Source organism: Suricata suricatta, chromosome 1 (genome assembly GCF_006229205.1).
Source record: "Suricata suricatta isolate VVHF042 chromosome 1, meerkat_22Aug2017_6uvM2_HiC, whole genome shotgun sequence".
Classification (NCBI taxonomy): domain Eukaryota; kingdom Metazoa; phylum Chordata; class Mammalia; order Carnivora; family Herpestidae; genus Suricata; species Suricata suricatta.
The window spans coordinates 90,267,195-90,294,370 of NC_043700.1; the positions used below are offsets into that span (position 1 = coordinate 90,267,195).

The 27,176-nt window shown below is 37.6% G+C and overlaps 1 protein-coding gene across 13 annotated transcripts in view; it reads right to left on the reverse strand.

The window, feature by feature from the left end:
* Positions 1-1,228: 1,228 nt before the first annotated feature.
* Positions 1,229-27,176, reverse strand: part of C1H4orf33 (chromosome 1 C4orf33 homolog) — a 31,454-nt gene continuing 5,506 nt past the window's right edge. For 9 of the 13 annotated variants that reach the window (XM_029940981.1, XM_029940994.1, XM_029941003.1 and 6 more), the window contains 5 exons: positions 19,376-19,565; positions 15,041-15,101; positions 12,241-12,292; positions 11,914-12,113; positions 6,846-9,732 (listed from right to left, as the gene is read on the reverse strand). In XM_029940981.1, the coding sequence (XP_029796841.1) occupies positions 9,627-9,732; positions 11,914-12,113; positions 12,241-12,292; positions 15,041-15,101; positions 19,376-19,556 (600 nt within the window). In that variant the 5' untranslated portion in view covers positions 19,557-19,565 and the 3' untranslated portion in view covers positions 6,846-9,626. Of the gene's footprint in view, positions 1,276-6,845; positions 9,733-11,913; positions 12,114-12,240; positions 12,293-15,040; positions 15,102-19,375; positions 19,566-25,756; positions 25,818-27,176 lie in introns of those variants that run through there. The other 4 variants (XM_029940938.1, XM_029940962.1, XM_029940947.1 and 1 more) reach the window with 4 other exon arrangements.

Below are 27,176 nucleotides of genomic sequence, written 5' to 3' on the forward strand. Positions count from 1 at the left end.
CCTGTGTGTGGTTAACTTCCCCTCTTCCTGGGGCCGGAGTCACTTTGGGGTGGTGCTGGCCCAGTTGGGGCTGCCTGCACCCTGCCAGGCTTGTGGCACCACTTTGGATGAACTCCTGCCAAAGGCATATTGGAAGGTATGTCTGCAAGAGAAGGAGAAGGGGTTGGAGCACTTGGTGTCAGCAAGGTCTGCACATATCTGCGGTGGGAGGGGACCTGCATCTACCTGGCAAAACTTCTGCGAGACTGGCTGGTTTGGAGGGGTTGGATCTGAAGAAGCACGTGGAACAGGATGTGTTGTTAGCAAGTTAGGTGGAGGGTGTTTTCATGGCACTGATTCCTACAGGTGTCCATGAAGGGGCTGGGGCTCAGGGGAGGAAAATGGCACCTGCCATTTACTCTTTGAGAAGTCTCCCAAAGCTCCCTGCCCCTCTAGCATATGCTCTGAGATTATTAAATAAATCTTCCCGTATACCCCAGATATTTTTTAAACTGATGCTTTTGTGCTATATCTTAGCAGGATGTTTGTTGTGCTGTCTCTTTAGGGGCAGAGACTGCTTCCTGCTGTCCTCTAGCTCTCCCAGAGTGAAGCCTATTGATTTTTAAGGTTCCATGTATTACATCCCATTGACTATAAAAATGCACGAAGCCAGGCCCCTTGGGTTTCCAAAGCCAAATGTTATGGGAATTCATCTTCCCAGTGCAGGTTCTTGTGCCTGGAGTGATGAGCATGGGGTCTGCTCCTCTCCCTTCTCTGTGCCCCATGACATCCCTCCCTCCTATGGACAGTCCTGCAGGTCTGTTTGGCTTCCAAACATCTCTCTCCCCTTCCTACCCTCTTTGAAGTGGCCTCTTCTCTACATCTAGCTGTGGAGAGTCTGTTCCACCAGTCTTTGGGTTGTTGTCTATTTGACTGGTATAGGTGTTATCTAATTGTATCTGTGGGATAGGTGAGCCCAGGATCATCCTACTCCACCATCTGCCCTGGAAGTCTGAGAGATAAAAACTCTTCATTGGTCATCTTTGGAGATGACTATAGTACCAATTATTCACAGAACTGCTAAATAAAATAATCAAGTATTTATCCTGTAAAAACAGTGCTTCTTGGTATCTTATACTTGAATTGGGATCATTTTTCTTAATAGAAGTATTCCAGCTAAGAAAAGTGTAATAATGAAATAATTGGATTATAAACATTTTATTCATGAATTTAGGCAATGCTCACCTGGTGGCTTCTAATATCACAAAATGGAGACAACCAGTCATTATGCATCTTCTGACAAAAGAATACAACACAATCTATGAGATATTCTTACCAGAAATTGAACCTGAATGTAATCAAGCTTCTAAATGTAATTCACAGAAAATATAGGAGGAGGGTGAAAGCATAGGAATATAAAACCAAATCTAGAATACAGAAAACTCTATAATTTCTGAAATAGGATGATAATATCTAGAATAGTGGCAAAAATCATTGAGTATTTTCTCTTGCACTGGATTTTGTGGTTTGTCATTGTGAGACCTCTAATACCCAGGTCATCTCATATACAAAAAATAATCTGTTTTTAGATGAAGAGGACCTAGAATATGGGAGAGCAAGAAAACCCCATATAAATGGTGCTAGAAATCTGATTTCACAGTGCAATTATCAACCTCTACATCAAACTGCAAAGTCTGCTATATCTCCTTTTGCTGTTTAAGCCGGTTTGAGCTGAATTTACTTTTACTTGTAACCAAAGCTTCTTAATTTATAGATTAGCAAAGGAGCTATAGATTATGAAAAGTAATCAATACATATATTTACAATTTGAGGCTCTATATATGCAAGCCCTATCCATCTATCTATCTATTCATCTATCAATCTATCTATAGCTGGATTTTTTTTCAAATTATAAATAAAACCAAATCAAAGAGTAAAGTAGAAGGCTGTTTTCTTAGCTTTTAAGCTGCACTTTTAAGTGTCACTTTGTTTTAAAATATTTTTTAATGTTTATTTACTTTTGAGAGAGAAAGAGAGAGAGAGAAGGAGGAGGAGAAGGAGGGGCAGAGAGAGAGAGGGAGATGCAGAATCTGAGGCAGGCTCCAGGCTCTGAGCTGTCAGCACAGAGCCTGACACGAGGCACAAACCCATGGACCATGAAATCATGAACTGAGCCAAAGTCAGACACTTAACTGACTGAGCCACCTTCAGTGTCACTTTTAAATGTAAGGTTCCCCTCTAAATCTCCAGTCACTAATCATTGGAAATATTTTAGATGTTAACTAGTTACCCAAAAGATAAAACTGTGAAAAACCAAAGTGTTTAAAGCTAGTGTTCTGTAAACACTCTAAATTGATGGATCTTGAACATTTATGCCTAGATCCAAAATAAGAATAAACTCTCAAAACACTGTATACATGTAATAAATGGTGACAGGCCAATTGCACCATGGTGAACACTGCTGCAATATCCTCTCTTGCTCCTGGGAATGACCTCAGGGTGGGAGGTGGACATACTGGACGTACTATGAGATGTTCTTAGCCAAGATTCCCTTGGATCATCTGGTCTCCACGTGTCCCATTCTATTGGAGGACCATAATGGCAATTCTGGTCCCTTACTATCAGTGTCAACTCAGTTACTGAATTTACTTTATTCAGCAATCTCAAATGTTTTAGTTGTCACCCTTCTTCAGACTAGAGCTACTCAGTTAAATGTCCATATTTATCTCCCTAGGGAAGATTTAGGAGGATATTTATCATATATTGTTGGAGTAACATTTCTGTTATTTTTTTTTTTACAAGATCCAGCTTTTCTTTCAGTCAATAGGAACTGAGTTTGAAAACTGGATTAAATCTACAAAAAGGGTAACAAATCAAAATGATCTATTCCAAGAGCTGAAAATAGCCTACTCCTCACCAGCTCTCAATTTTTTTTTTATATAAGTCAAGTTGGCTAGCTACCCACATCACTCTTAGGTATACCTTAGACTATTAGCTAAAGTCATGGATATCTGATGTTAATGTGCCCTGCCTCTTCCAGCCCTGGTGCTCATTACAGTAACTACATTTGCATGGCTTCTGTTAATTAGTGCCTCCCTAGGAATCTGATATTCTGGAAATGTATCATACCCATCAACACTAGACATCCCAGTTCTATGGCAACACTGCCTACTCAGTCCTGGGCTACCGAGGACTACAGTTATCCAGATCACAATTGAGTTTCTCAAGAATGATAGGGTTCCTCTCTATACTCTCTTCTATTCTATTCCCCTTGAGGTAAACATAGTCAGATGGTGGGTTCTCTGGCCTCATATAACATTCTACATGGATAGTCTAATATCATAACATTATCATTTCTCCACGTCTTTGACCTTTCCTCAATACTCCACCAAGGCAAGTTCAGCATTTCTGCTGCATGTACTATAAGCCACCATCATCCAAGAACTCAGCTCAGCAGTATGTTAGGACACGTTCCAGGTGTCCTTGTCAAGATATTAATCCCCCAGTTTAACAACCCATGTCAATACACATTTTCCTTTCCAGTCACACGTACTAGCTTTTCTAGATACACTCCAACATGTGCTCCCCTTGTTCCAGGTCCTATATCCTTTCAGTGTGTGTAATACTTCTCACAGCATGTACTTAGTTCTACTACTCCTTTGGGAAGCACTGTAATCTGACCCTCGTTTTAAATGTTTTTTTTTAAATTTATTTTTGAGAAACAGAGAGAGACAGCATGAGCAGGGGAGGGTCAGAGAGAGAGGGAGACACAGAATCTGAAGCAGGCTCCAGGCTCTGAGCTAGCTGTCAGCACAGAGCTCGACGCGGGGCTCAAACCCACGAAATGTGAGATCATGACCTGAGCTGAAGCCAGACGCTTAACCGACTGAGCCACCCAGGTGCCTGACCCTCGTTTTAAGTCTGGTGAAGAGAGACATTTTGAAAACAAGGATTATTTATGAGGCACTTGCTTCATGTGAGGTTTTGTCATAGCAAGTTGACGATAACTGCCTCTCTAACAAGGTTAAAGGAGCTGCTTCTGCCAACCTAAAGGGTGAAGAAAAATCTGGCATTCAAGGTACACCAGAACAGGTTCATCCACACAAATTTCTTCACCCCAGGTCATGGATCCCACTCTTCCCACTAGAGATCCTCATTTCAAAACAGAAGACCTGTCAAGGCTCCGTATTCAGCAGTGTAGCTATCATTACCATTAAAACCTGCGTTTGAGTTTCCATAGTGTTTGTGCTCCAACTGCTGTGAATAGGGCTTTTCAAACACTGAGGTGCCATTTTCTGAGGCTCACAGTGTACCTTGAGTTTATAAGTTGCTTATTTTCTTCTCAAGTCATCTAAAGACTTTATCAAAAAAGCAGTCAAGTCCACCTTCAACAGATTTCAGAATTAAAAAAAAAAAAAAGTTTTATCAGACAGTTCCACGAATGCAACTCATGTCTAGGTGGGGAGAGAGATTCCTGGTGCTTCCTATTCTACCATCTTCCCAGAATCCTCTCCAAATTCCAAGTTGTTAGTTTTTATTAATGGAGAAATGCCAAATAGAATTATTTTAAAAAGAAAAGAAACCATTAACTTCACATGTTTACTATTGCCACTGGCTTTAGGCCAAGGGCTAACCATCGCTTAGACTGATGTTTGACCTTCACTGGCTCCTCAAGCCAGCCCACCATTGGAGAAAGTCTTAGTAGCTGTGACGTTACACCAGAATCACCACCACCACCAATGATGTCCCTATCACTGGATTGCCCCAACAATGATTCAGACCTGATTCCCATCCTGACAGGCTCCTTTCTAGTGCCACTTCAGGTAACAATTGACTTAGCCTGCACTCCCCATAAAATGGACCTGGGGCGAGAGCTTGCAGGTAGGTTGATCTTAGTGAAGTCACTGCAAACAGGAGTAGAGAAGTAGGAAGAGTTGCCCCATGTAGTGTAAACTACCTAACACATCTAGGGCAGTTTATGTGTGAGAATGGCTAAATGGGTTCCTGCACATGTTCCATGCAGCTGAGGCAGCAGCAAAGCCCTGCACAGGAAGGAGTACCACTGGTTGCTGGAGGAAAAATGTTAGACTTAGAGGATAAAAGCTGGGCCAGAAGAACTTCCTAATTCATAGTAGGGTAAGTGCTCTAATAAAGCAATGTTAAAATACTATGGAAATTTAAATGGGAAAAAGCAGATGATCCTTAGGCTTTGAAGCATGACTTCAAAAGCATGGCTCTTTGGGGCACCTGGGTGGCTCAGTTGGTTAAGCATCCAACTTTGGTTCAGGTAATGATCTCATGGTCCGGGGGTTTGAGCCTTGGGTCAGGCTCTGTGCTGAAAGCTCAGAGCCTGGAATCTGCTTTGGATTCTGTTCCTTCTGCTTTCTTTTCCTTCCCCTGCTTGGGCTCTGTCTTTCTCTCTCTCTCAAAAATAAACAGCACTAAAAAAAAAAAAAAAAAAAAGGCATGGCTCTTCCATGACTGGAAGAGCTGAAGGCTTATCGTAATTGCTCTACCATTTGTATCCTTTTTTCTTCCTTTTTAAATATCAGATTAATTAGATTCATTATCTTCTGCCCCCAAAGCTGTGGCAAATTTTTTTTAATGTAAAAAGGAATTCAACTGATGCCTAAAAATGCAAAGTATTCAGCAGTCCTCCCCCCACCTTATCGGTGGGGCATACGTTCCAAGACCCCCCAGTGAATGCCTGAAACCATGGATAGTACCAAACCCTATATATACACTGTTTTTTTACTCTGCATACATGCCTAAAACTAGGATCGGTGAGGGATCAATAACAATAAAACCAGCATGAATTTCTTTTTCTTTCTTCACAATTTCACAAACAGAAGATTCATTCTTACTATAGATCTCAGCAACCTCAGCATGTGACTTTTTTCTTTCCCTATTTAGTTGACAATTTCCAACTTTGCACTTCAAGGAAGCACTTTCTGGTATTTCTTTGGCATCTTCGAATTGCCAGTTTCACCACTCTTGAGCTTGTGGGACCATTATTAAGTAAAATAAGGATTACGTGAACACAAGCACTGCCATACTGTGACAGCTGATCTGATAACCCAGAAGGCTAAGTGACTAATGGGTGGGTAGCGCACATACAGTGGGAATATATTGCACAAAGAAATGATTCCTGTCCTAGACAGGACAGTGGGAGATTTCATCAGGATACTCAATATGGTGTGCAATTTAAGACTTATGAATTGTTTCTTTCTGGAACTTTCCATTTAATATTTTTGGACCACAGTTGACTGCAGATAAGATCAAGACACACTAAATATATCTTTTTGGGGGGGGATAATTTTATATGCATTTGTAAAACTGCTTCAGGTAATTTATAAGTAAGGCACTGCAGATTATTTAAAAAATTTTAAAAACATTTAGTCATTTTTTGAATGAGTAAGAGAGAGAGAGAGCAAGAGCAGGCAAGGGGCAGAGAGATGGAGACACAGAATCTGAAGCAGGCTCCAGGCTCCAAGCTCATAGCACAGAGCCTAAAGCAGGGGGGCTCGAACTCATGAACTGTAAGATCATGACCTGGCCGAAATCTATCGCTTCACTGACTGAGCCACCAGGCACACCATAAAAAGGCTTTTCTATCTGAAACTGGCATGTTGCTGTCATATCAAATTAGTTGCTACTGCTGATTTAAAAAATATTTTCTGAATTTATCTAGGATGCCTAACACTGACAACATGATATGTAGTTATGGAGACACCTACAGCCTTTTGTAAAAGTCAGTATTCATCCTACACCAGCTCTTTTCAGATAGAAAACATACTTAATAAATGAAAAAGTTAACAATCCACATTTAACTAGCACTAGTGATTATTGAATGAAACAATATATAGTAGAAATTAACTCCATTTAATTTACAGCTTATTTTATAACCGTATTTTATTAAAGTATAATCCACATATAGTAAAATCATGTATCTTAAATATACAGCTTGGGGAGTGTTGACAAACATATGCAGCTGTATAACTGTCAGCCAGATCAATATACAAAACGTTTCACCTGCACCCCTCTCAAATTTCCTCAGGTCCCTTTTCCAGCTAATTTGCCCTCACCCAGAGCAATAGCTATTCTGAGATCCATCACTGTAGTTTAGTTTTGCCTATAAATGGCCTTCATACAATTAGTTATACAGAATTTTGTCTTGTTTATTTTGCTCAATGTAATGCTTTAGAGATTCATGTAGGTTATTACATTTATCAATAGTTCATTCTTCTTCATAAGTAGTATTCCACTTCTGACTAGATCACAGTTTGTCTATCCATTCTCCTGTGGATAGAAACTTGATTATGTTTTGTGTTATGAATAAAACTGCCATAAACATCCATTCCTCTTGAGTATGTACCTTGGCAAGAAACTGCTAAAACACAGGGTGTGTAGTTAACTTTTGAAATTTCCAGTTTTCCAAAGTGTTCTACTATATATTACATTCCTATCTATAGTGTATGAGAGTTCCAGGTACTCCACCTTCTCATTATTGCCTGATATTGTCCGTCTTTTTTAGTTTTAGCCATTTAACCAGAGCGTATATTTTGTAATTTTAGTCATTTAGTGGTATCTTGTGGTTTTAATTTGCATTTCCTTTATGATAAGTAATGTTGAGAGCCTTTCTATATACTTATTGGCCTTCTGTACATTTTTTTCTGTGAAGTGTCTGTGAAGTATCCTTAACTGGCTTCTCCTTTTACTACTGGTTTGTAGGAGTTCTTTATATATTCTGGGTATAGAATGTCAGATATGGGTATTTTGAATATTTTCTCCCAATCTGTGTCTTGCTTCTTTACGTTCTTAATGGAAGCTTTTGATGACCAGAAAGTTTTGATTTTGATATAGTACAAATTCTCTTTCAAGTTAGTGCTCTTTATGTCCTATTTGAAAACAAATGTTTCTCTAGCCCAGATTATGAAGATTTTTCTCCTTTCGCCAGTCACATATAAGTAAATTTTTCTGTAGGTTAAGTAGGAGTCAAGGTTTTGTTTTCATGCTTTTTTCAGTTATCCCAATATCATTTGTTGAAAATATATCCTTTCCCTTTTTAAATACATTGGCACCCTTGTCAAAAAAATCAACTGACTGCATATTGTTCTCTTTCTGGTTTCTCTGTTACTTTGCTATATTTGTCTAAATCTATGCCAATGTCACACTGTCTTCATTGAAGCTTAATAGTAAAGTCTTGATGTCAGGTCATATAAGTCCTAAAACTCTGTTCTTTTTCAAAATTATTTTGGCTATTTGAGGTCCTTCGCATTTCCATATAAAATTTTAATGTTTGTCAATTTACACTCCAAAAAAGGCTTCTGGGCTTTTTAACTGAGATTGTATTAAATCTATAGATCAACTTGGGAGAACAAATTAGGCAGCTTCTTTTCTCCTGTAGGAAGAGGTAAATAGATAGGCAATCCAGATATGGCACGTTAGCCTACTGCACTGTTTATAACCAGGCTCCTTTGTCTTGCTGCTCAGCTCTCCCTGGACTGTCTCCTCGTGGATACAATATAGATTACATCAGGTTCCAATTATGCAATTCAGGAAAAAGGAAAGGACAAAAAGTGTATGACAGTTGACTCTTTCATCTTTAAGTCATCTTTCCTTAAAGAGCTCCACCTAACACTGTATACTTGTATCTCATTAACCTGAGCTGTTTTATCCTGCCATTTCTATCTTCACAGGAATCTAGAAAAATGTTCTTGAGCTATGCCCCTAAAAATTCAAGTTCTGTTAGTAAAAAAGAAGAGAATAAAGTATATTGTTGGGTATTCTGTACAAGTAATAAAAGTTCTTCCACAAGGCTGCTTAATCTTTTGAGTTAAGAATGCTGGTGGAAGACCAGGTTTAGTGGAAAAGTTCATAGATGATGTATAGATACTTTCAAACTCTGAATTGTTTTATAAGCACAAAATTTGAAAATTGTAGACCAGGAGTGTTTGATGTTCACAAAATAAAGTGAAGACATTTGACATCTGGTTTAATAGCATTAAGGAAGTGTCACCTGTTTGTAAATGAGTGTAGAATCTGTTGCCCAAATTCAAGGCTATTTCATTCCATTTCCTTCTACAGACTAAAAAGAGCATCCAAGACAGGAAAAACAGCTGGTTAAATACATATGGAGCTTAATGATGCCTTCACAGATGTGGATCTCCTTCTCAACTGACGTAGGTCATTGTTTTCAACCCACTTCAAGAATGCACAGATGAATCTGAGTAAAGAATTATTGTACATTACAGGAATTAAAACATATGCACATAAGATGTTCCGGTCTCAGGCTAACTGAGGTTTAGAAACGTGGGAAGAGAAATAATATTGGTTGACAGAACCAGGGATATTTGCGGTGAGGGTGCTACAAGGCAGACAGTAAACTCAGTGACATGGGTGCTTCTGGACTAAATGACTCTGAGGAACATTTTAACTTCCTAGATAAACTCATCTACAACCCTTCTATTTTCTTGTTAACTCATACACAACTTGCCACAGAGACACTATATTTTCACTGACCTCTATGAAAATATTTGTGGTTGAAATGTGCTGGTCGTATCATGATTAAAAGAGATTATGTTTGTTATTGGTTTACCTTAAAAGATACAGAGGGGAAATGATTGATATGATCATGAACTATACTTCTATATATCAGGTTTCTCCATAAGCCACAGCTCTGATTCTGGTTGTTTCCATTCTTCTCCAAGCACTGTGTTAAAATTGAAAGGCTTGAAGTACTCCAGACGATGGCTAAACACAAAGGAAAAGAAGGTGAGAATTGAAATGAATTATGCATTTGTGAAATAGATGTCCTCAAGGGCTATGTGTTTTGTCACATTTGTGACAGAACAACATCCTATCTTAAAAATACCAAAGGTAAGATGTATTCTATGTGTACAACTTTCTCATTCTTTCTATGAAACATTTAGCTATGAAATTCACCCACATCTCAAAGCACTCTCAATTCTGCAAAAGTGCCTTCCTAGCTGAGGGGAGAAATAAAAATCAACCTTCGAAACCTGCCTCATTCTATCTGGCTGTAAACCAATATTATACTCTTACAGATGTTTTAACATTCAAAGTTTTATATATTTTATATGCCATATAGATAATTATTTTTAAAGTTTCAGCTCCACAGACTAGAGAATAGACTATTTTGGCAAAGCAAGGAAGGTTGATGTAAAAGAGATTTAATCCTAGTTCTTTCCTTTCCAGGAAAACCATTTAACTATTGTGGCTTAATGAGGAGAGAAAGGCTTCACTAACATGTCAGAGTGGATTTTATTGGTACAGGAAAATCACTCTGCCTTGGCTCCACCTTGGCCAATGGTATAATCATACTTTAATCTAGGGTAAAACTCCAATAGCTTGCAAATGAGGAGCCTGAATACAGGAAAGCATCAGCTGGTAAAGAACCAGAGAAACAAGCTATCTTGATATGAGGGCCCTGAGTGAGCTGCATCTGGATTCCTGTCCCATTCTGTCCCCCTGGCCAGGCTGAACTTGGTTGAGAGTCACACCATCCATGCAGGATTGAGAAGTTAAGGAAACTTCCAGTTACAAAATGAATAAATCATGGGGATAAATAGTATAGCCTATCTAGTCAATCTAGCTGAGGGAACGTATTATAATGGCATTCTTTGTACAGAGACTGATGGTAGCTACACTTGTGAGCGTAGCATAATGTACAGACTTATCGAATCACTAAGTTGTACACCTGAAACTGTGTATCAACTATACTTCAAGTTTTAAAAGTTTAAAAATTAAAAAAAAAAAGGTTAGGGAAACAACAGTGAAGGATAAGAGAAAGAGTCAGGACTGGGAACAAAAGCAAAGGGAAAAAGGAAAAGTGTGTCAGGCAGAATAAAGGCAATTGGCTAGAAAAGATAAAGGTGAAGTGAGTAAAGTAAGAGTGTGACAGGAAGGTGAAAGCTACGGAAGAGGAACGACAGTATAGCACTTTCTAAAGGTAAAAAGGCAGGAAAGTCAGTCTGCCATGGTATGAAGCCCACCAGGATATTTCTGTTAGGCAAGATTGCACTAAACATGCAATCTCACTAGACTATCTTGCCCACACTAGGGACACCCAGAGAGACACAGAGTAGGAATCTCGGCTTGCCCCGGGACAGCATGGGCCTTTCCTCCCTAAGGGAGCAGTGCTTACAGCAGTCCATGAAGCATTTACAAGGCTGGGCAGGGAACTATATTCTCCTTAAGTGACAGGTTCAGGTGCAAAGAGGTAAGACTCAAAATGAGAAAATGTAGGAGGTACGTTAGCTTACATGCCTGCTGCCCCATAGGAGCCAAATCTCTTGCAATAATAACTTCATAGGCATAGTTTCTTACATCCGCACAGGGAACGAGACTGTTAAGAGGAAATCTCAAAGCCATGCTGCCCCTATCAGGTATTCATAGTTTATTCATAATTCCTTTCAGATCAGAATCAATTTACCAATTAAGGGTCATTATTATGACAAGCAATGTTGCCTAAAAATATATCTGATATTTTTTATCATTCTGAGGTTACCAGAGGAAGATAGAGAGCTGACTGAAGATCACATTCTAAACAGCAAGGGAAAAGATTTATTAACCCTTCACTTACATCAGGAACCATGGATGCCTCTGGCCATTTAGCTCTGAAAGGGATCATAAATGAATTTGCAACCATATTTTTATACTAGCCATTGCAATACTCACTGGGCAAGACTTTTCTCATACCGCTATGGAAATATAAGTGCTCTACTGACAGCAGTAAGAGAGATGATGTCTGCCCAGAGTCAGTCTGTTAAGTATTTACTGGGGCCATCACTGGCTCCAGTAGGTAATTGTACACATGTCTTCTTTGAGTGAAAAATGTTATTACTGTTCTGCCACAAATTAGTTTCCAACAAACTCAGAATCAGAATGCATTTTCATTTATTTTCTACTTACAAATCAGGTTTTTGTCCTTGTTGCAGTTCATGTTGAGGTACAGGATAAAGAGCTTCATAGTTTCTTTTATCTTTTGATCCATGAATTGCAAATGAATTGAATTTTGTCACATTTGGTGGAAAATAACTCCAAGGAAGATAAGCTCTGCCTTCCCATTTTGTCTCTCCTCTGGACACTTTGAATGATAGAGCAAGCTCCTGCTGCAGAAACAACGTATGAAACACAGAAGGTAAATTTAGATGTAAACTTGAAGCATTTTATATGACACACACACTCCTACGTATCTCAAGGATTAAAGGATTTTGTCTAGTATTTTTATTTACTTACTTTCCGCACGTTTCTTCTTCCAGAGAGTAAAAGCACCAAATGTTGTCCATGACTGTCAAAATTAAAATTCCTCATGAGTGTTTGAAAGAAACAAATGTTATTTTCTTTACTTTCTTTCATACCTGCAGTATGTGTGTTTATAACCAAATTTCCAAATACCTAAAAGGTACAATACGAGTATTGGATAATTACAGGGAGAACCAGTGTGTTCAGTTACTTAGAAATGTGATCTTTGAGCTCACCATTTTTCAGACCATTGCAGTCAAATACAGAAAGCTACACGTGTCAGATGAGGCAAAGTAGGAAAAAGGAATGGGGGGCACCTGAGTGGCTCAGTCAGTTAAGCATCTGATTTCAGTTCAGGTCATGATCTCATGGTTCATGAGTTAGAGCCCCGCATCAGGCTCTGTGCTGACAGCTCAGAGCCTAGAACCTGCTTCAGATTCTGTGTCTCCCTCTCTCTCTGCCCTACCCGCCCTACCCCTCCTTGCATTCTGTTTCTGTCTCTCAAAAATGAATAAATGTTAAAAAGGAATGGGGGGAAACCATAGTATCTGGTGGTCAGAATAAAACCCATCTTGAAAATGAAAACACCCTAAGTGAAGCTTGCACAAATACCCATGTCTGAATCCAACAACTTTACTAAAAGTTATTTCTGTAAAAAACAAAAACAAAACCAAAACTGTCTGGAAGCTCCTCAGAAAGATAGAAAATAAAAACATAGATTGTCTAACACAAGTTAACAGGCTGAAGATTTTAATTTGTATCTCTTTCACACAACTCTCCTCCATCTGTCTGCCTGTTGTGTTTTCCTGTGATTTGTGTGTGTGTGTGTGTTTGTGTGTGTGTGTGTGTGTGTGTACCATTAGCTCAGACACTGATGTCACATTTTCAATGATAAACAAAATATGTCCTCAGAAGGAAATCTATTAAGAGAGCATAATTGGGAAGAGCCAGGTTAGTAAGAATCAAAAGAATTCAAGTAGTTACATGAAAGAAATTTACCGTCTCTGGAAAACACTAAAACATTTCTCCTCAGATGGTCTGTTGTAAGCTTTTCAGGGAGGATTTCCTTCAGTAAACTATTCTAACAAGTAATATTTTTCATTTAAAAGTTCTCTGCTTATTTGTATTATTATGCAACCTTAAGAATATCCCAAGAGGAATAAAAAGTCCTTACAAATTAAAACAACACTATTCTTCATGTTTCTTTCCTAGAGGCTAATTAACTGTCAGAGGAGTTGACTGCCTAAAGCAAAACCATGATTCTTGATTATTAACTGTCTGGGGATATATAAAACTAAGCTACTCTATGGACTTTTTTTAACTTTTAGAATTATTAATTTTATGCATAATTGTTACTGTATAATTTAAAAACTAAAGAGAATATAATTATCCTATTCATGTACTGTCATCACTTTATGAAAATAAACTGATAGTATCATCTAATGAAATTAAAACTAAGGATAAAACTTTAGAATTCTAGCATATCCAAGTTCTTAACTGCTTTCTAGGTAAGTTATAAGCCTATTTGCCTTAGCTTTCTCTTCTGTATGATGAAAATAATCACACAACAGTTGAAGTTTTATTTCCTCACATGACAGTTTAATTATATTTTTCAACAAAAGATTCTGGCATGTTAGTTAATAGATACACATGAATATATATGATTGTCCTAAAAAAATGTAATTGTGAACAGCTATATTTTCCACATTAGAATTAGCAAAAAATCAAAATAAGGGAAAAGAAAATAATATCTAAAATCTCATTTAGATCAACTATTTGGGACTCTGCCCACCCTACAAAGGGAAAACGACTGGATTTAGATACTAAGAGATACTTGAAAGGGATGCCTGGGTGGCTCAGTCAGTTTGGCATCCGACTTCAGCTCAGGTCATGATCTCACAGCTTGTGGGTTCTAGCCCCACTTTGGGCTCTATGTTGACAGCTCAGAGCCTGGAGCCTGCTTCAGATTCTGTGTCTCCCTCTCTCTCTGCCCCTCCCCTGCTTATCCTCTGTCTCTCTCTCTTTCAAAAATAAACATTAAAAAAATTTAAAAAATAAAAAAAGGTCATTTAAAATGGATAACAGCAATATAAAGAAATATTTCATTACTAAATATTTTACTAATTTAAAATCTGTTATAATTTAGATGAAAGGGAGGCATAAATTTACTTCTTCACATATATAGGAAAAACTGCCAACCAGGTAAAGAGGGTTCCCAAAGGACTGGTTAAATTCGAACAAAAGAGTTCAAGGTTAATTTTTTTCATAACTCTAAAAAATACTATGTGTGATTTAATTTTTATCCCTGGCATTGAACACAAAGTGACATAATATACACTCAATAATTGAATGATGAATAAAGGAAGGAATACATAATTATATAATATAATACATAAAATTCAAATTTAATCTAGTCATTTAAAAAATTCCCTGAAATAAACTAGTTCAGTTCATTATATCTATATCTCATTTTATTTCTAAATAGTTAATATATAATAATGCAAATTTTAGAATAAGTGGGAGAAGTTTTGTTATTTATAATGATTATTCATTTTATAAAAAATGGTTTTATTAGAAAACCAGACACATTAGTGAATTGAAAATAATATCAACACAATATTTTCAAAGATTAATAATGTATATTATACATTAACTTGAAAATAAAGGATTATACAAATTAGTTCAGATTAGCATTCCTATTAGTTGAGCTTTTCCATGACCATATAATTTATAATGAGAAAATATCTGTATTCAAATTACGTAGTAATGAGTTAGAAAAAAATGTTCTACTTACGGACAAAGTTCAACTTCTAAATACTGTTCAGTTATGTCATTCAAGAAAAATGCTTCCACAACTTTTGAAAACAGAGATAAGACATACTCAGAAATTTGATTTTGCTTCAGTAATAAATACTTCATTTTTTAGACTATAAAATTAATTGACTCATTATTTTAAACTATAATTCTATCCCCAATAGGAAAAGAGAAAAAGAAAACAAATACACATTGCCTGGAAGAAGAAATACATAGGAAATAAATTGACATTTTTTCTATATCAGATTGTCATAAATTAAAAATATTAATAAAGCCTAGTGGTGGGTGAGGTTCTAAAACAATGAACATTATTACACAGACTTTGAGCCAGTTATCTACTTTTCTAGGAACTTATCTTGAGGAGCACCTGGGTGTCTCAGTCAGTTAAGCATATGACTTTGGCTCAGGTCATGATCTCACACTTCTAGGAATTTATCTTAAGGAAATAATTAGACAACTGGGAAAAGAAATAAACTTGATGCCAACAATCATCAAAGTATTGCTTAAAAATTTAGAATGATATAAATGATTATCTCCTATTATATAAATAAAACTGTTATATAAGAGCTGTTAAATAAATTATGGAATTTATATATTCAGTGCAAAAATATATAATGCAATCATTCCCATAAAATATACAGTTAAATAATTTTTGATATGGGAAGATATCCATTGATTGGATAAAGAGGCTGCAGAACAATAACCAAATGTACATGAAATAATGCGCATGCGTGCCTGCGTCTAGCTGTCTGCAAAGGGGAGCACCAGGGTGGTTCAGTCTGTTGAATGTCCGACTTCAGCTCAGGTCATGATCTCATGGACCATGAGTCTGAGCGCTGCATCAGGCTCTGGGCTGACAGCTCAGAGCCTGAAGCCTGCTTCGGAATCTGTGTCTCCCTCTCTCTCTGTCCCTCTCCTGCTCGCACTCTGTCTCTCCCTCTCAAAAATAAATAAACATTAAGAAAATAAAAAATAAAAAAATAAATGTCTGCAAAGTATGCACCGGTGCACGTGCACACACACAAATGACTGGTTATCTCTGATAGGGGCAATATATGTAGGTGATTTTTCCTTTCTTTACAACAATTTCCTGGACGTTTTTGTGCATGTGATATTTTAAAAATTGTTTAATTGTGAAACTAATAAATACTTCTTATAAATGATTAAAACAATACAAACATATATAAAGTATAAAGTCAAAGTGCTTTTCTTTCTAAAATCTGTCAGACTTTTACTGTCCTACAATCTATTTCACTTGCATGGATTTAAAAAAATAAATATGGAATCATACTTGCTTACAACTTGCTTTTTTCACAAAAAACTTTCCAATATATAGATACCTAATGCTTTTAAACTATTGCATAGTATTCTTCTACAGAATGTTATAATTTATTCACATAGTCCTTTATTGAAGACGTTTAGGTTGTTTCCAGTTTTCCATGTGTTATTTTTATAATAAAATAGCTAAGGGGCACCTGGTTGGCTCAGTTGGTTGAGCATCTGACTCTATTTCAGCTCAGATCATGAGCCCAGGATTGTGGCAGGAAGCCCCCTCACCCAACGCGGGCTCCTTGCTGAGCGTGGATACATTTACATGAACAATTCAGTCTTATTATCTCTTTCTAAGTCTTTTACCTAAATGAATTAGAATGCTTCCATTATGGTTAATTTTTGTGTCAAGTTAACCACAGTACCAAGATATCTGGTCACACTATCCTAGATGTTTCTGTGAAGGTATTTTTTAGATAAGAATTAACATTTAAATCAGCAAACTTTTAGTAAAGCAGATTATTCTCCACAAGGTGGCTGAGTCTCATCCAATCCATTGAAGCCCTTAACAAAAAAAAGACAGACCTTTCCTGATCATGAAGGAACTCCGCCAGCAGACCACCATCAGACTCAAACTGCAGTATATACTCTTCCCCCCGTCTCCAGCCTGCTGCTGTACCCTGAAGATTTTACACTTGCCAGACTCCAAAAGTGCATCAGCCAATTCCTTAATTCCTCTCTTTCTTTACATACACACACACTCTCTCTCTCTCTCTCTTTCTCTTGCTCTCACTCTTGCTCTCTTCTCTCTTGGTCTTGTTTCTCTGGAGGACTCTAATAGATCTTCTAATTACTATTTTCCATAATCATCTTAAAATCATTTCTGCATCTTCTCTGTACTAAACCCTGTATCAGATTCTGGAAATACTTTCATTAGCTTACAACCTAATCAGACATGAAAGTGGGTAAATATATCAAAAGGGAAGGAGGTATGGGTGGCTAGCACAGAAAAAAAGAAAAGATACTTAGCTCCAAAAAGTGGTTTAGGGAAGGATTCCTGGAAAAGGTGTTACCTAAGCTCCATTTTGAAAGATGAGTTGGAATTGAGCGAAGGTGGAAAGGATATTCCAGGGTGAAAAGGAAGTATAATCAAATGTACATGATTAGGAAATATTTTCCCTTAAAGAACTACAAGCAGTTCAGTCTTTCTAGGCAAACATTGAAGTGCATGAAGAAGCAACACTGCAAAAGAATAAGGGCCTAGGTCATGGAAAATCTTATATAGAGATCATAGTAAGAAGGATCAAACTATCGTGAGAGCACAGGGAGCCTGAGAAGGTTTGTAAAGACCTGAATTAGGAGTTTGAATGTTCAGTTTAAATAGATCACTCTGGCTTCTAAGTGAAGAATGAACCCAAGGGCAAAAGAATAAGTAAGGAGCCTTTGACTGACCCAGGTAAAAGATCATACAGGTCTAACCTATGGCAGGGATGGTGGGGATGAAGAGGAAGTACTATATTAGAGAATCACTTAGGAGGTAAAGCTGATAGGACTCAGTAAGTAATTCCAAATATGGAGAGTGAGAGAGAAGGATATTTTGGAAAGATATCCTATGTCTGTATTTGGTGAATTGATGTATAAAGTAATTGGGCAATTGGGGAAAGAAGGAGGTTTATGACAGAGGTAATGAGATGAGTTTAGGAGCTCTTGAGTTCAGTGTCTGTGATACCTCTGGTAGTTAAGTCACATTGCTGTCTACACCAGTAGGTAGCTGGTATAGACAAGTTGAGTATAACATATGTTTTACATATGATAAGTTAACACTGACAAAATGTGTGCCATACAAGTGCTATACAGATATATGGACTATAAGAGTCATCAAAGGTTTCTTTAAAGAAATGAAACCTATATTAGGCCTTAGAACTAAGTGCATTAGAGGTAGGGGAAATAGAATGAGAAAAGGTACATGGGTGAGAATATGCATGGATACTTAAGACCATTAGCCTCTCAGAAGTCAAGAGCTTTTGGTTGACATATGGTTCCACTTATATATGGAATCTAAAAAACAAAACAAATGAGTAAGCAAAAAGTGGAAACAGACCTATAAATACAGAGAACAAACTTACAGGTGCTAGAGAGGGATAGGCAACATGGGTGAAAGGCAGTGGGGGATAGAGGCTTCCAGTTTTGGAATAAATAAGTCACAGGGATAAAGAGAATATAATCAATGGTACTGTAAGAGCACCGTACGGAGACTGATGGCAGCTACACTTGTGGTGAGCATAGTATAACGTACCGACTTGTCAGACCATTATGCTGTACCCCTGAAACTAACGTAACATAGTGTTTCAATGATACTTTAATTTAAAAAAAGAACATTTGGTTGACTATGATAGCCCAACCCGTGAGTACTCAGAAATCTTATAGGAAGGGTTTGAACTTTATCCCAGGGGCAGTTATGGTTTGTGATCTGAGGAATGGAATCATAAAGGGTATTTCAGAAAGATAAGCCTGGTTGCTTAATTAGGATACATTAGAAGGGGATCATATAGCAAACCTGGCATAATGTAATTTCATGGCATGTCTTTTAGCCTCCATTTGACATGCAAGATTAATTGTCAGTATAAAATAAAAACTACATTTCATACGAAAGTTGATAGTGTTTCTATAATAAGTAACATATCCCCAAACTTCCATAAAGAAGGTTTATAAGGTTAAAGTAGAAATTCAAAGATACTTAAAAGACAAAACAGAAATGCTGAACTCTTCTTAACATAGGCATCAGAAATAAAGGAAAGAAATATGGCAGCAATTTAAAAATCTGGATTTGTAACTGCTATTTTTCACTGTTCTAGTTACATAGCTGAAGTCACATAGGTGATGGTGAAAAAGTCAGAATGAGAGATTGGTAGCGAATGAAAGAAACTGCACATGTCAGCTGCTCAGAAGAGCGTGCACTTCCTAACAGCAAGATGAAATAATAGTTCTAGGAGAGGGTATTAGAAAAAGATTTATGTTTGCAATAAAATACAGTACTTCTACTTACCTTCGTAATCCCACAGTTCATTGAAAGGTTTTCCTGGTTCTCCAAGTGGGGCTGGAGGATCGTTGAAAAATGGAGCGCTAACTTCCATCACCACTCCTCCATCACCTGGATTCAGCCTGACAAACACTGGCTCGTGCTTCACTGGAAAACCATCCCAAGTGTATTCAATTTTAAAATCCATCTGAAGACTCTAATGGAAAAAACAAGACAAACTCTTTAACAATATAGAAATGTTCCTACAGTTAGAAATGAAATGGAGATGTCAATGCCAGATAGCAGGCAGGAAGGCAGAAGAGGGGCAGGGACACCCTTCTGAGAGTCAAAAGGCCATTTGTGTTATGGCAAACCATGGACATGAGTTCTTTTGTAAAATAAGGAGATGGATCCAAAAAGCTTTAAGACTAGGTTTAAGGGCTCCTGGGTGGCTCAGCTGGTTCAGTGTCCAACTTCAGCTCAGGTCATGATCTCACATCCCGTGGGTTTGAGCCCAGTATCAGGCTCTCTGCTGACAGCTCAGAACCTGGAGCCTGCTTCAGATTCTGTGTCTGCCTCTCTCTCTGCCCCTCCCCCTGCCCCTCCCCAGCTTACTGTCTGTCTCTTTCTCAAAAATAAAATAAAGACATAAAAAAAAAGACTAGGTCTAGACGCAGCTCAATTTACTTATAAAGAATATATCAAAATCATTTTTAAAAACTAAGCCCACTGAAGAAACTGTTCACGTACTTAATGACTATAAACACTATGAGTTCCTACAACATCCTTGGTCTTTTATTCTAAAATATGCAAGTGTCTGAATTATTGGACCCCTTTGGGAATCAAGATCTTTACAATAACATCTGATTTGATTAAAAAAAAACCTATTAATCAGCAGAAGCACTGCTTTAACTTGTTCCTTTAGCTAACACCCTTTTCTTTTTGGGGTGGGAGTTGCAGGAAGGGGGGTGCTCCAACCATTTGAAGGTTAGTGGAGTTTAATATTGTCTTCCTTGGTCTCAGGGTATAGATTTTTCTTAACTTTCTCAACTGTTGATATTTCAAGTGTTAATCGCCACATTTGGTTAATCCCTTCTCTATGACTGAAAAATGGGAACAGCATTTATCATTTAAACTTTGAAAGAGACTAAATACTTTTGCCACAAGCAATATTTGCATTTTAAATAGTTTCTCTAAGAATTAAATGCAAAGAGAGCATTATATTAATAAAATTACATTTTTATTTAAACTATGGATCAGGTGTTTTATAAATGTTATCTCATTTAATTTCAAAACAAATGTGCAGAGGATCTAGTGAAGAAACACATTTGTCCAAGGTCACATGACTGGCAAATCATGAACTGAACTAATGTAAGCTCTGTTTTCCCAAATGAAAATATATCAGGAATCCGCAAGGAGAGGTGAAAACCTTATTTTAAGAGTGGTGGATTCCCCAAATTATACTAGGTTCTTGTGTCGTGTTCAGAAGATAATCTTGATTAGTGCTATTTCCAGACTTTAATTTCCTGTATCTGAAGTCTTTAAATGCATTTCCTTGCTTTACATGTTTTTACTGCAAGCAATAAAGTAATTTAGTTTTGAATACATTGATTTCAAAGAATAGATACTGAGTACCTACTGTGTCCCAACCACTGGGAGATCCAAATATATAAGCTCTGTGGCCCACAGGAATCTAAAATCTCTGAAAACCTTTTTCTAAAGTATGCAGCTCTTCCTAATTTTCACTACATGCTAACAGATTTTAAATGATAACCTCTAGAATTGAAATAGGATAATTCTGATACTACAACCCATTTGCAACTTATAGTATTTGAGAAGAGGCTATGTTCAGCAATTTATGTTCTTTATTATTAAAATAAGCTCAGTGAGTGATCAGTCTGCATAAATTGATTCTGATTTTTATAGAATTTAGTACTGATTTATATGAAATAAAATACCCCAATCATAAATTTACTCTCTTTAGTTGAAATATCAAGGCATAGTCTTTATATATAAATGGATAAATCTCTATCCCAAATTTTGGTACTAGTTAAGAACCATCTTGAAGCATATAGGAAGAAATAAGAACAAATCAAGATGTTAGAAATTGTGATTAAATCTGATTCTGGTACCAATATGCTGAGAGAATAGGCTATTCTTGTAACCTGGAGCTCTACAATCCTGGCAAAATAAACATAGCAACTAGAAAGTTTTGGCAGATTCACTCATTCTCCACAGAATAATCATATCTACAAAAATACTGCACACATTAAAGGGATCTCTATCCTAAGCAGTGGGTTTCCACTAGAGAAGTCTCAACTCCTAGCTCCTTCAGGCAATTATCTCTATGTCTAAATGGTATTAAAGCACATGCAATGATTTGCTCCTAAAAAGTGGCCTGTCACTTCTATGCACACATGGTGGGTCTTTCGGTCAAAGTGATATGTACTTTATAGTTCAAATTACATTACAACTACTCTATAATTTCAAATTACAAAATGTAATCTTACTTGAAAGTTCAGAAGACATTAAATATAAAAGCAGAGCTATTTTTGTTGAGAGTATAAAGTACTGGAACCTCAAGAACTTCTACTAGCTTTTTCCACTGATCTCTTTGAGCAGTGTTTGAAATTACTGCAAGAAATATTGACTAGATTTCCACTAGCAGGGAGGAGTGTCATGGCTGACGTGTTCAAGGGTAGGATGTAACTTTGGCTTTAATTGTATAAATGACTTTAGTTTCCTATTAGAATGACAAATTTGTTAATTTGCTTAAAGTGCACTCATGTTAATCTAAATGTGTCTAATATTTGTAACAAAACCTAAAAATATAGTCAAGCCACTAGTCTGCAATGTAATCTAAAGATAACATGGACCCAGACAGAATCAATGGATTCTCTTTTCAACTTCCCGTGGGGTACTTAGAACTGTCTCCTGAAGCTTAACTCTCACTACCTCTCAATTTCTTGTCTGCACATGTGCTCATATGAAGTAAAGACAATTCAACTGTCCATGTCCTTTGTGACCTGTGCCAGTGTGTATCCCTGCAGCACTCTACTTCCTGTCACTCTCTACTGCCTGTACATGGCTCCATTTTGATTCACAGCATTACAACACATGACATATTCCCAACTGGAATTGGGAGACAGTAAACTTACTTCCTAACCTCTAAGTAATAGGAACTCACTATTTATGTGTCAAGTAAATGATCATTCTAGTCTCTGGATCCAAAATTTCATGATTCTAAGGTTTTGTGCAATAGAAATCAACTGCGTTTGTGGTATCATTTCTCTTTCATCCAAAATAGTGGCAAGTAACTAAGATAATATTTCATACTCAGAAACTTCCTTTCTATTGAGTTTATCATAGGTTTACTGGGGTGCCTGGGTAGATCAGTCGGTTAAGTGTCTGACTTTAGTTCAGGTCATGATCTCCCGGTCAGTGAGTTCAAGCCCCACGTCAGTCTCTGAGCTGACAGCTCAGAACCGGGAACCTGCTTCAAATTCTGTGTCTCCCTCTCTCTCTGCCCTTCTCACACTCACACTTTGTCTCTCAAAATTGAATATTAACACATTTTATTTAAAATGATTTATTAAAAAGATTTATTAACTACTCGCCTTGTTTCAGGTGACATACCAGGTGCTTAGGAAATAAAGTTTCAGTCTATAGGGAGTTAGGGATGATTCGCATGTAGCTAACCAACCAGGACTTGTGTAGCTCAACCAAACAGGTCTATTATGAAGTGGTTCATTTTGCAGCCCAATTTAATAAGGATGGATCCTTATACCAAACAATAAATAGTTTACAAATACAACATAACTAAATAATATGTATTATATACTATATATAATATATAGCATATTTAAAGCATATATAAAAATATTATATAAATTCAAACAGTTTGATATATTATATTGAAATTTAAATGAATCAAAGATTTAAACATAAAACCATATTTAAAAAATGGAAAAAATGAATCTTTAAAAAATCTTATAGTAGAGAAAGTCTTTTAAAATATAACCCCCAGGGCACCTAGGTGGCTCAGTTGGTTGAGTGTTGAACCCTGGTTCAAGTTATGCTCTCATGGTGTGTGAGTTTGAACCTCACATAAAGCTCACTGCTGTCAGCATGGCGCCCACTTCAGATCTTCTGTCTCCCTCTCTCATTTACATGCTCTCTCTCAAAAATAAATAAACTTTAAAAAAAATAAATAAAATAGGGGTACCTGGGTAGCTCAGTCAGTTAAGCATCCGATTTTGGATCAGGTCATGATCTCATAGTCTGTGGGTTTGAGCCCAGCTATGTGCTGACAGCTCAGAGCCTGGAGCTTGCTTCAGATTCTCTGTCTCTGTCTCTGTCTCTGTCTCTGTCTCTCTCTCTCTGTGTCCCTCCCCCGCACTCACTCTCTGTCTGTGTCTCTCAAAATAAAAAAAATAAACACATAAAAAAATTTTTTTAATAAATAAAATATGGGGCGCCCAGGTGGCTCAGTCGGCTGAGCATCCGGCTTCAGCTCAGGTCATGATGTCAAGGTTCATGGGTTCAAGCCCCGCGTCAGGCTCTGGACTGACAGCTCAGAGCCTGGAGCCTGTCTTTGGATTCTGTGTCTCCCTCTCTCTCTGACCTTCCCCTGCTTACGTTGGTTCTCTCTGTCTCTCAAAAAACAAAAACAAAAACATTAAAATAAATAAAATAAAACCCCAAACCCCGATACATAAAAGAATGATATATTTGACTGTATAAAAATAACAAAACTGAAAGAAGAGGTCTGTCTACATCCATCAAAAAAAAGCCCACCATTAATGGGTGCTGGGGTGGCTCGGTTAAGCATTTGACTCCTGATTTTGGCTAAGGTCATGATTGTGACATGGAGTCCCATATCAAGATCCATGTCAGGCTCAGTGCTGGGCATGGAGCCTGCTTGAGATTCTTTCTCCTCTCTCCCTCTACCCCTCCGTGGCTCATACATGCACCCTCTCTAAAGAAAAAAAGAAAGAAAAAAGCCCACCATTAAAAAATCAAAAGATAGTTCGGAAAAAAAAATCTGAAACTCATATTTTAGACAAATACCTAACTTCTCTGATGTTTGAAGGACTCCTAGACATCAGTAAGGAAAAAGATCAATATCCCAACAGCAAAACAGGAAAACACAGTTGACAGAAAGTAGATGCAAAATGTCCAACCTCAGAAGGGACCAAGATGGTGGAACAGCATGGAAATTTTTTTTTTTTTTTTGCATCTTGGGTCCATGAAATACAGCCAGATCAACACTAATCCATCCTGCCCATCTAGACCTGATTTGAGGATGAAGAAAACAATCTGCACAACGTGAACCACAGAACTCAGCAGGTATGCGGTGTAGAGCAGTGAACTGGGGGGAGAGAAGCCACAGAGGGCAGGGAGCTGTTTTTGCTTGTGGAGAGAAGATGAAGACAGAAGGAGAGTATGGGAAAAGCACTCCCCCAAAAAAGGAGAGAACATGGAAAAGTGGAAACAGCCACAAGGACTGAACTGAAAAGGGAGAGAGGAGAAAGGAGAAGGTTTAAATTTCATTAAGACTTTATAAATGTGGAGCACAGAGTCTGAAACTCCACAGCTCAAAACCCAGAGGTACTCTTGTGGTAAGGGCAAACCTCCTGGAGCAAAGTAAGGTCCAGGGGGTCCTCAGCCACATGGGGAGTGGCAGTTCTCCTGCTGGAAGGACATTTCGTGGAGGCATGTGGCTACCCCACAGGCAAAGGTCCCAGTGGACCCTGGAGAACAACCACATTCACTGGGCATTAAGGGTGAAGACTGGTGCCAGATGTGTGTTGTGATTTTCCATAATTCCTGAAATGCCTGCTACTACACAATCATGTGAACTTTTTCTGGAGTAAGACGGCATCCAGCCATAGTCTCTGGCCATTGGTAGCAGCACAGTTCCGTGAATGTTCCTGGGTGCAGCTGACACACAGCTACTGCTTGGTGAGATCCTCCCTCAGAAGGTCTGAGTGGGTCAAAGTTGCGGTCCCTCAGAAATGGGGGGTTTTATCTGAGATAAAACTGAGGAGGGAGGTACCGCCTGGCAGCCTGATGGCTTGGTCAGGGAATGGACAGAAGCTCGAGACAAAAGACTAGTGTGCGATTACTGACTGGGGAGAACAGAGTTCAAATACTAGAGACTGGGTAGCTGGGTGACGCCATTTTCAAGCCTCCTGAGCATGCGCATACACACCTATAAGCACCACAACAACCCACCCAGTAAGCTAACCAGCACTATCTAGTGGAGAACGGAGCCATTACTAAACCCTGCTTAACTGGGCCAACCTCGCTCTTCAGAAAGACTGTTTCTCTGCCTGCTTAGTTTACAGACTATAAAGTGCTTCATAGTTTGACTTCTGGGGGAAAACAATGTAATTTCAGTCATACTTCAGTCAGTTCACTGGTCCATCTCTTCAACTTTTTTTTTCTTTTTCATTTCTTTTCTTCTCTTGAATACAGAAAGAAAAAATTATTTTTATTTTCAATTTTTATTAAGAATATTTCTTTAATTCTTTTATTCTACTATGTTTTTACTTTTTATAGTTTTCAAATTCTATTTTACTTCCATCATTTCATTTTATTCTATTCCATTGTATTAATTTTTCAGATTTTCAAATGTTTTTCTTTTTTTTCTTTTTTCTCACTCTGCTTTTTCTCTAATCTATCAAGCTCCTTTCAAAAACCAGACCAAAATACACCTAGAATCTAGCATCATTTATTTTTGTGTGTATGTTGTTGTTAATTTTTTAACTTTATTTTTTTTTTGCCTTCTTAATTCCTTTTCTTCCTTTAAAATCACAAAATGAAGGAATTCATCCAAAAGAAAGAGCAGGAAGAAATGACAGGGACTTAATCAACACAGAAACAAACAAGATATCTGAATGAGAAATCAGAATCAGAATAAGTATACTAGCTGGGGTTGAAAGCAGATTAGAATCCCTTTCTGTGGAGACAAAAGGAGTAACAAAACTAGTCAGGGTGAAATAAAAAATGCTATAACTGAGCTGAAATCTCAAATGGATGCCATGGCAGCAAGGATATTTGAGGCAGAGCAGCAGATTAGTGACACAGGACAAACTTATGGAGAATAAGCAGGAAAAAAGAGGGAGACTAAGACAAAAAAAAAAAAGCCCGATTTAAGAATTAGAGAAAGGAGAAAGCAGGCCAAAATCTCTTTGACCTCAGCCATAGCAACTTTTACTTAACGTCTCTGAAACCAAAGCAAAAATGAACTATTGGGCCCTCATCAAAATAAAAAGCTTCTGCACAGTAGAAGAAACAATCAGCAAAACTAAAAGGCAACCAACAGAATGGGAGAAGACATTCGCAAACAACATATCAGAAAATGGGTAGGTACCAAAATCTATAAAGAACTTATCAACCTCAACAGCGAAAAAACAAATAATCTAGGAAAGAAATGGGCAAAAGACATGAATAGAGACTTCTTGAAAGAAGACATCCAGATGGCCAACTGACACATGAAAAATGCTCAACATCACTGATCCTTAGGGAAATACAATTCAAAACCACAATAAGATACCATCTCACACCTGTCAAAATGGTTAACATTAACAACTCAGGCAACGACAAATGTTGGTGAGATTGAGGAGAAAGAGGATCTCTTTTGCACTGCTGGTGGGAATGGAAACTCGTGCAGCCACTCTGGAAAACAGTATGGAGGTTCCTCAAAAATTAAAACTAGAACTACCTGAAGACTCAGCAATTGCACTACTAGATATTTATCCAAGGGATACAGGTGTGTTCTTTTGAAGGGACACATGCACCCAGATGTTTACAGCAGCACTAC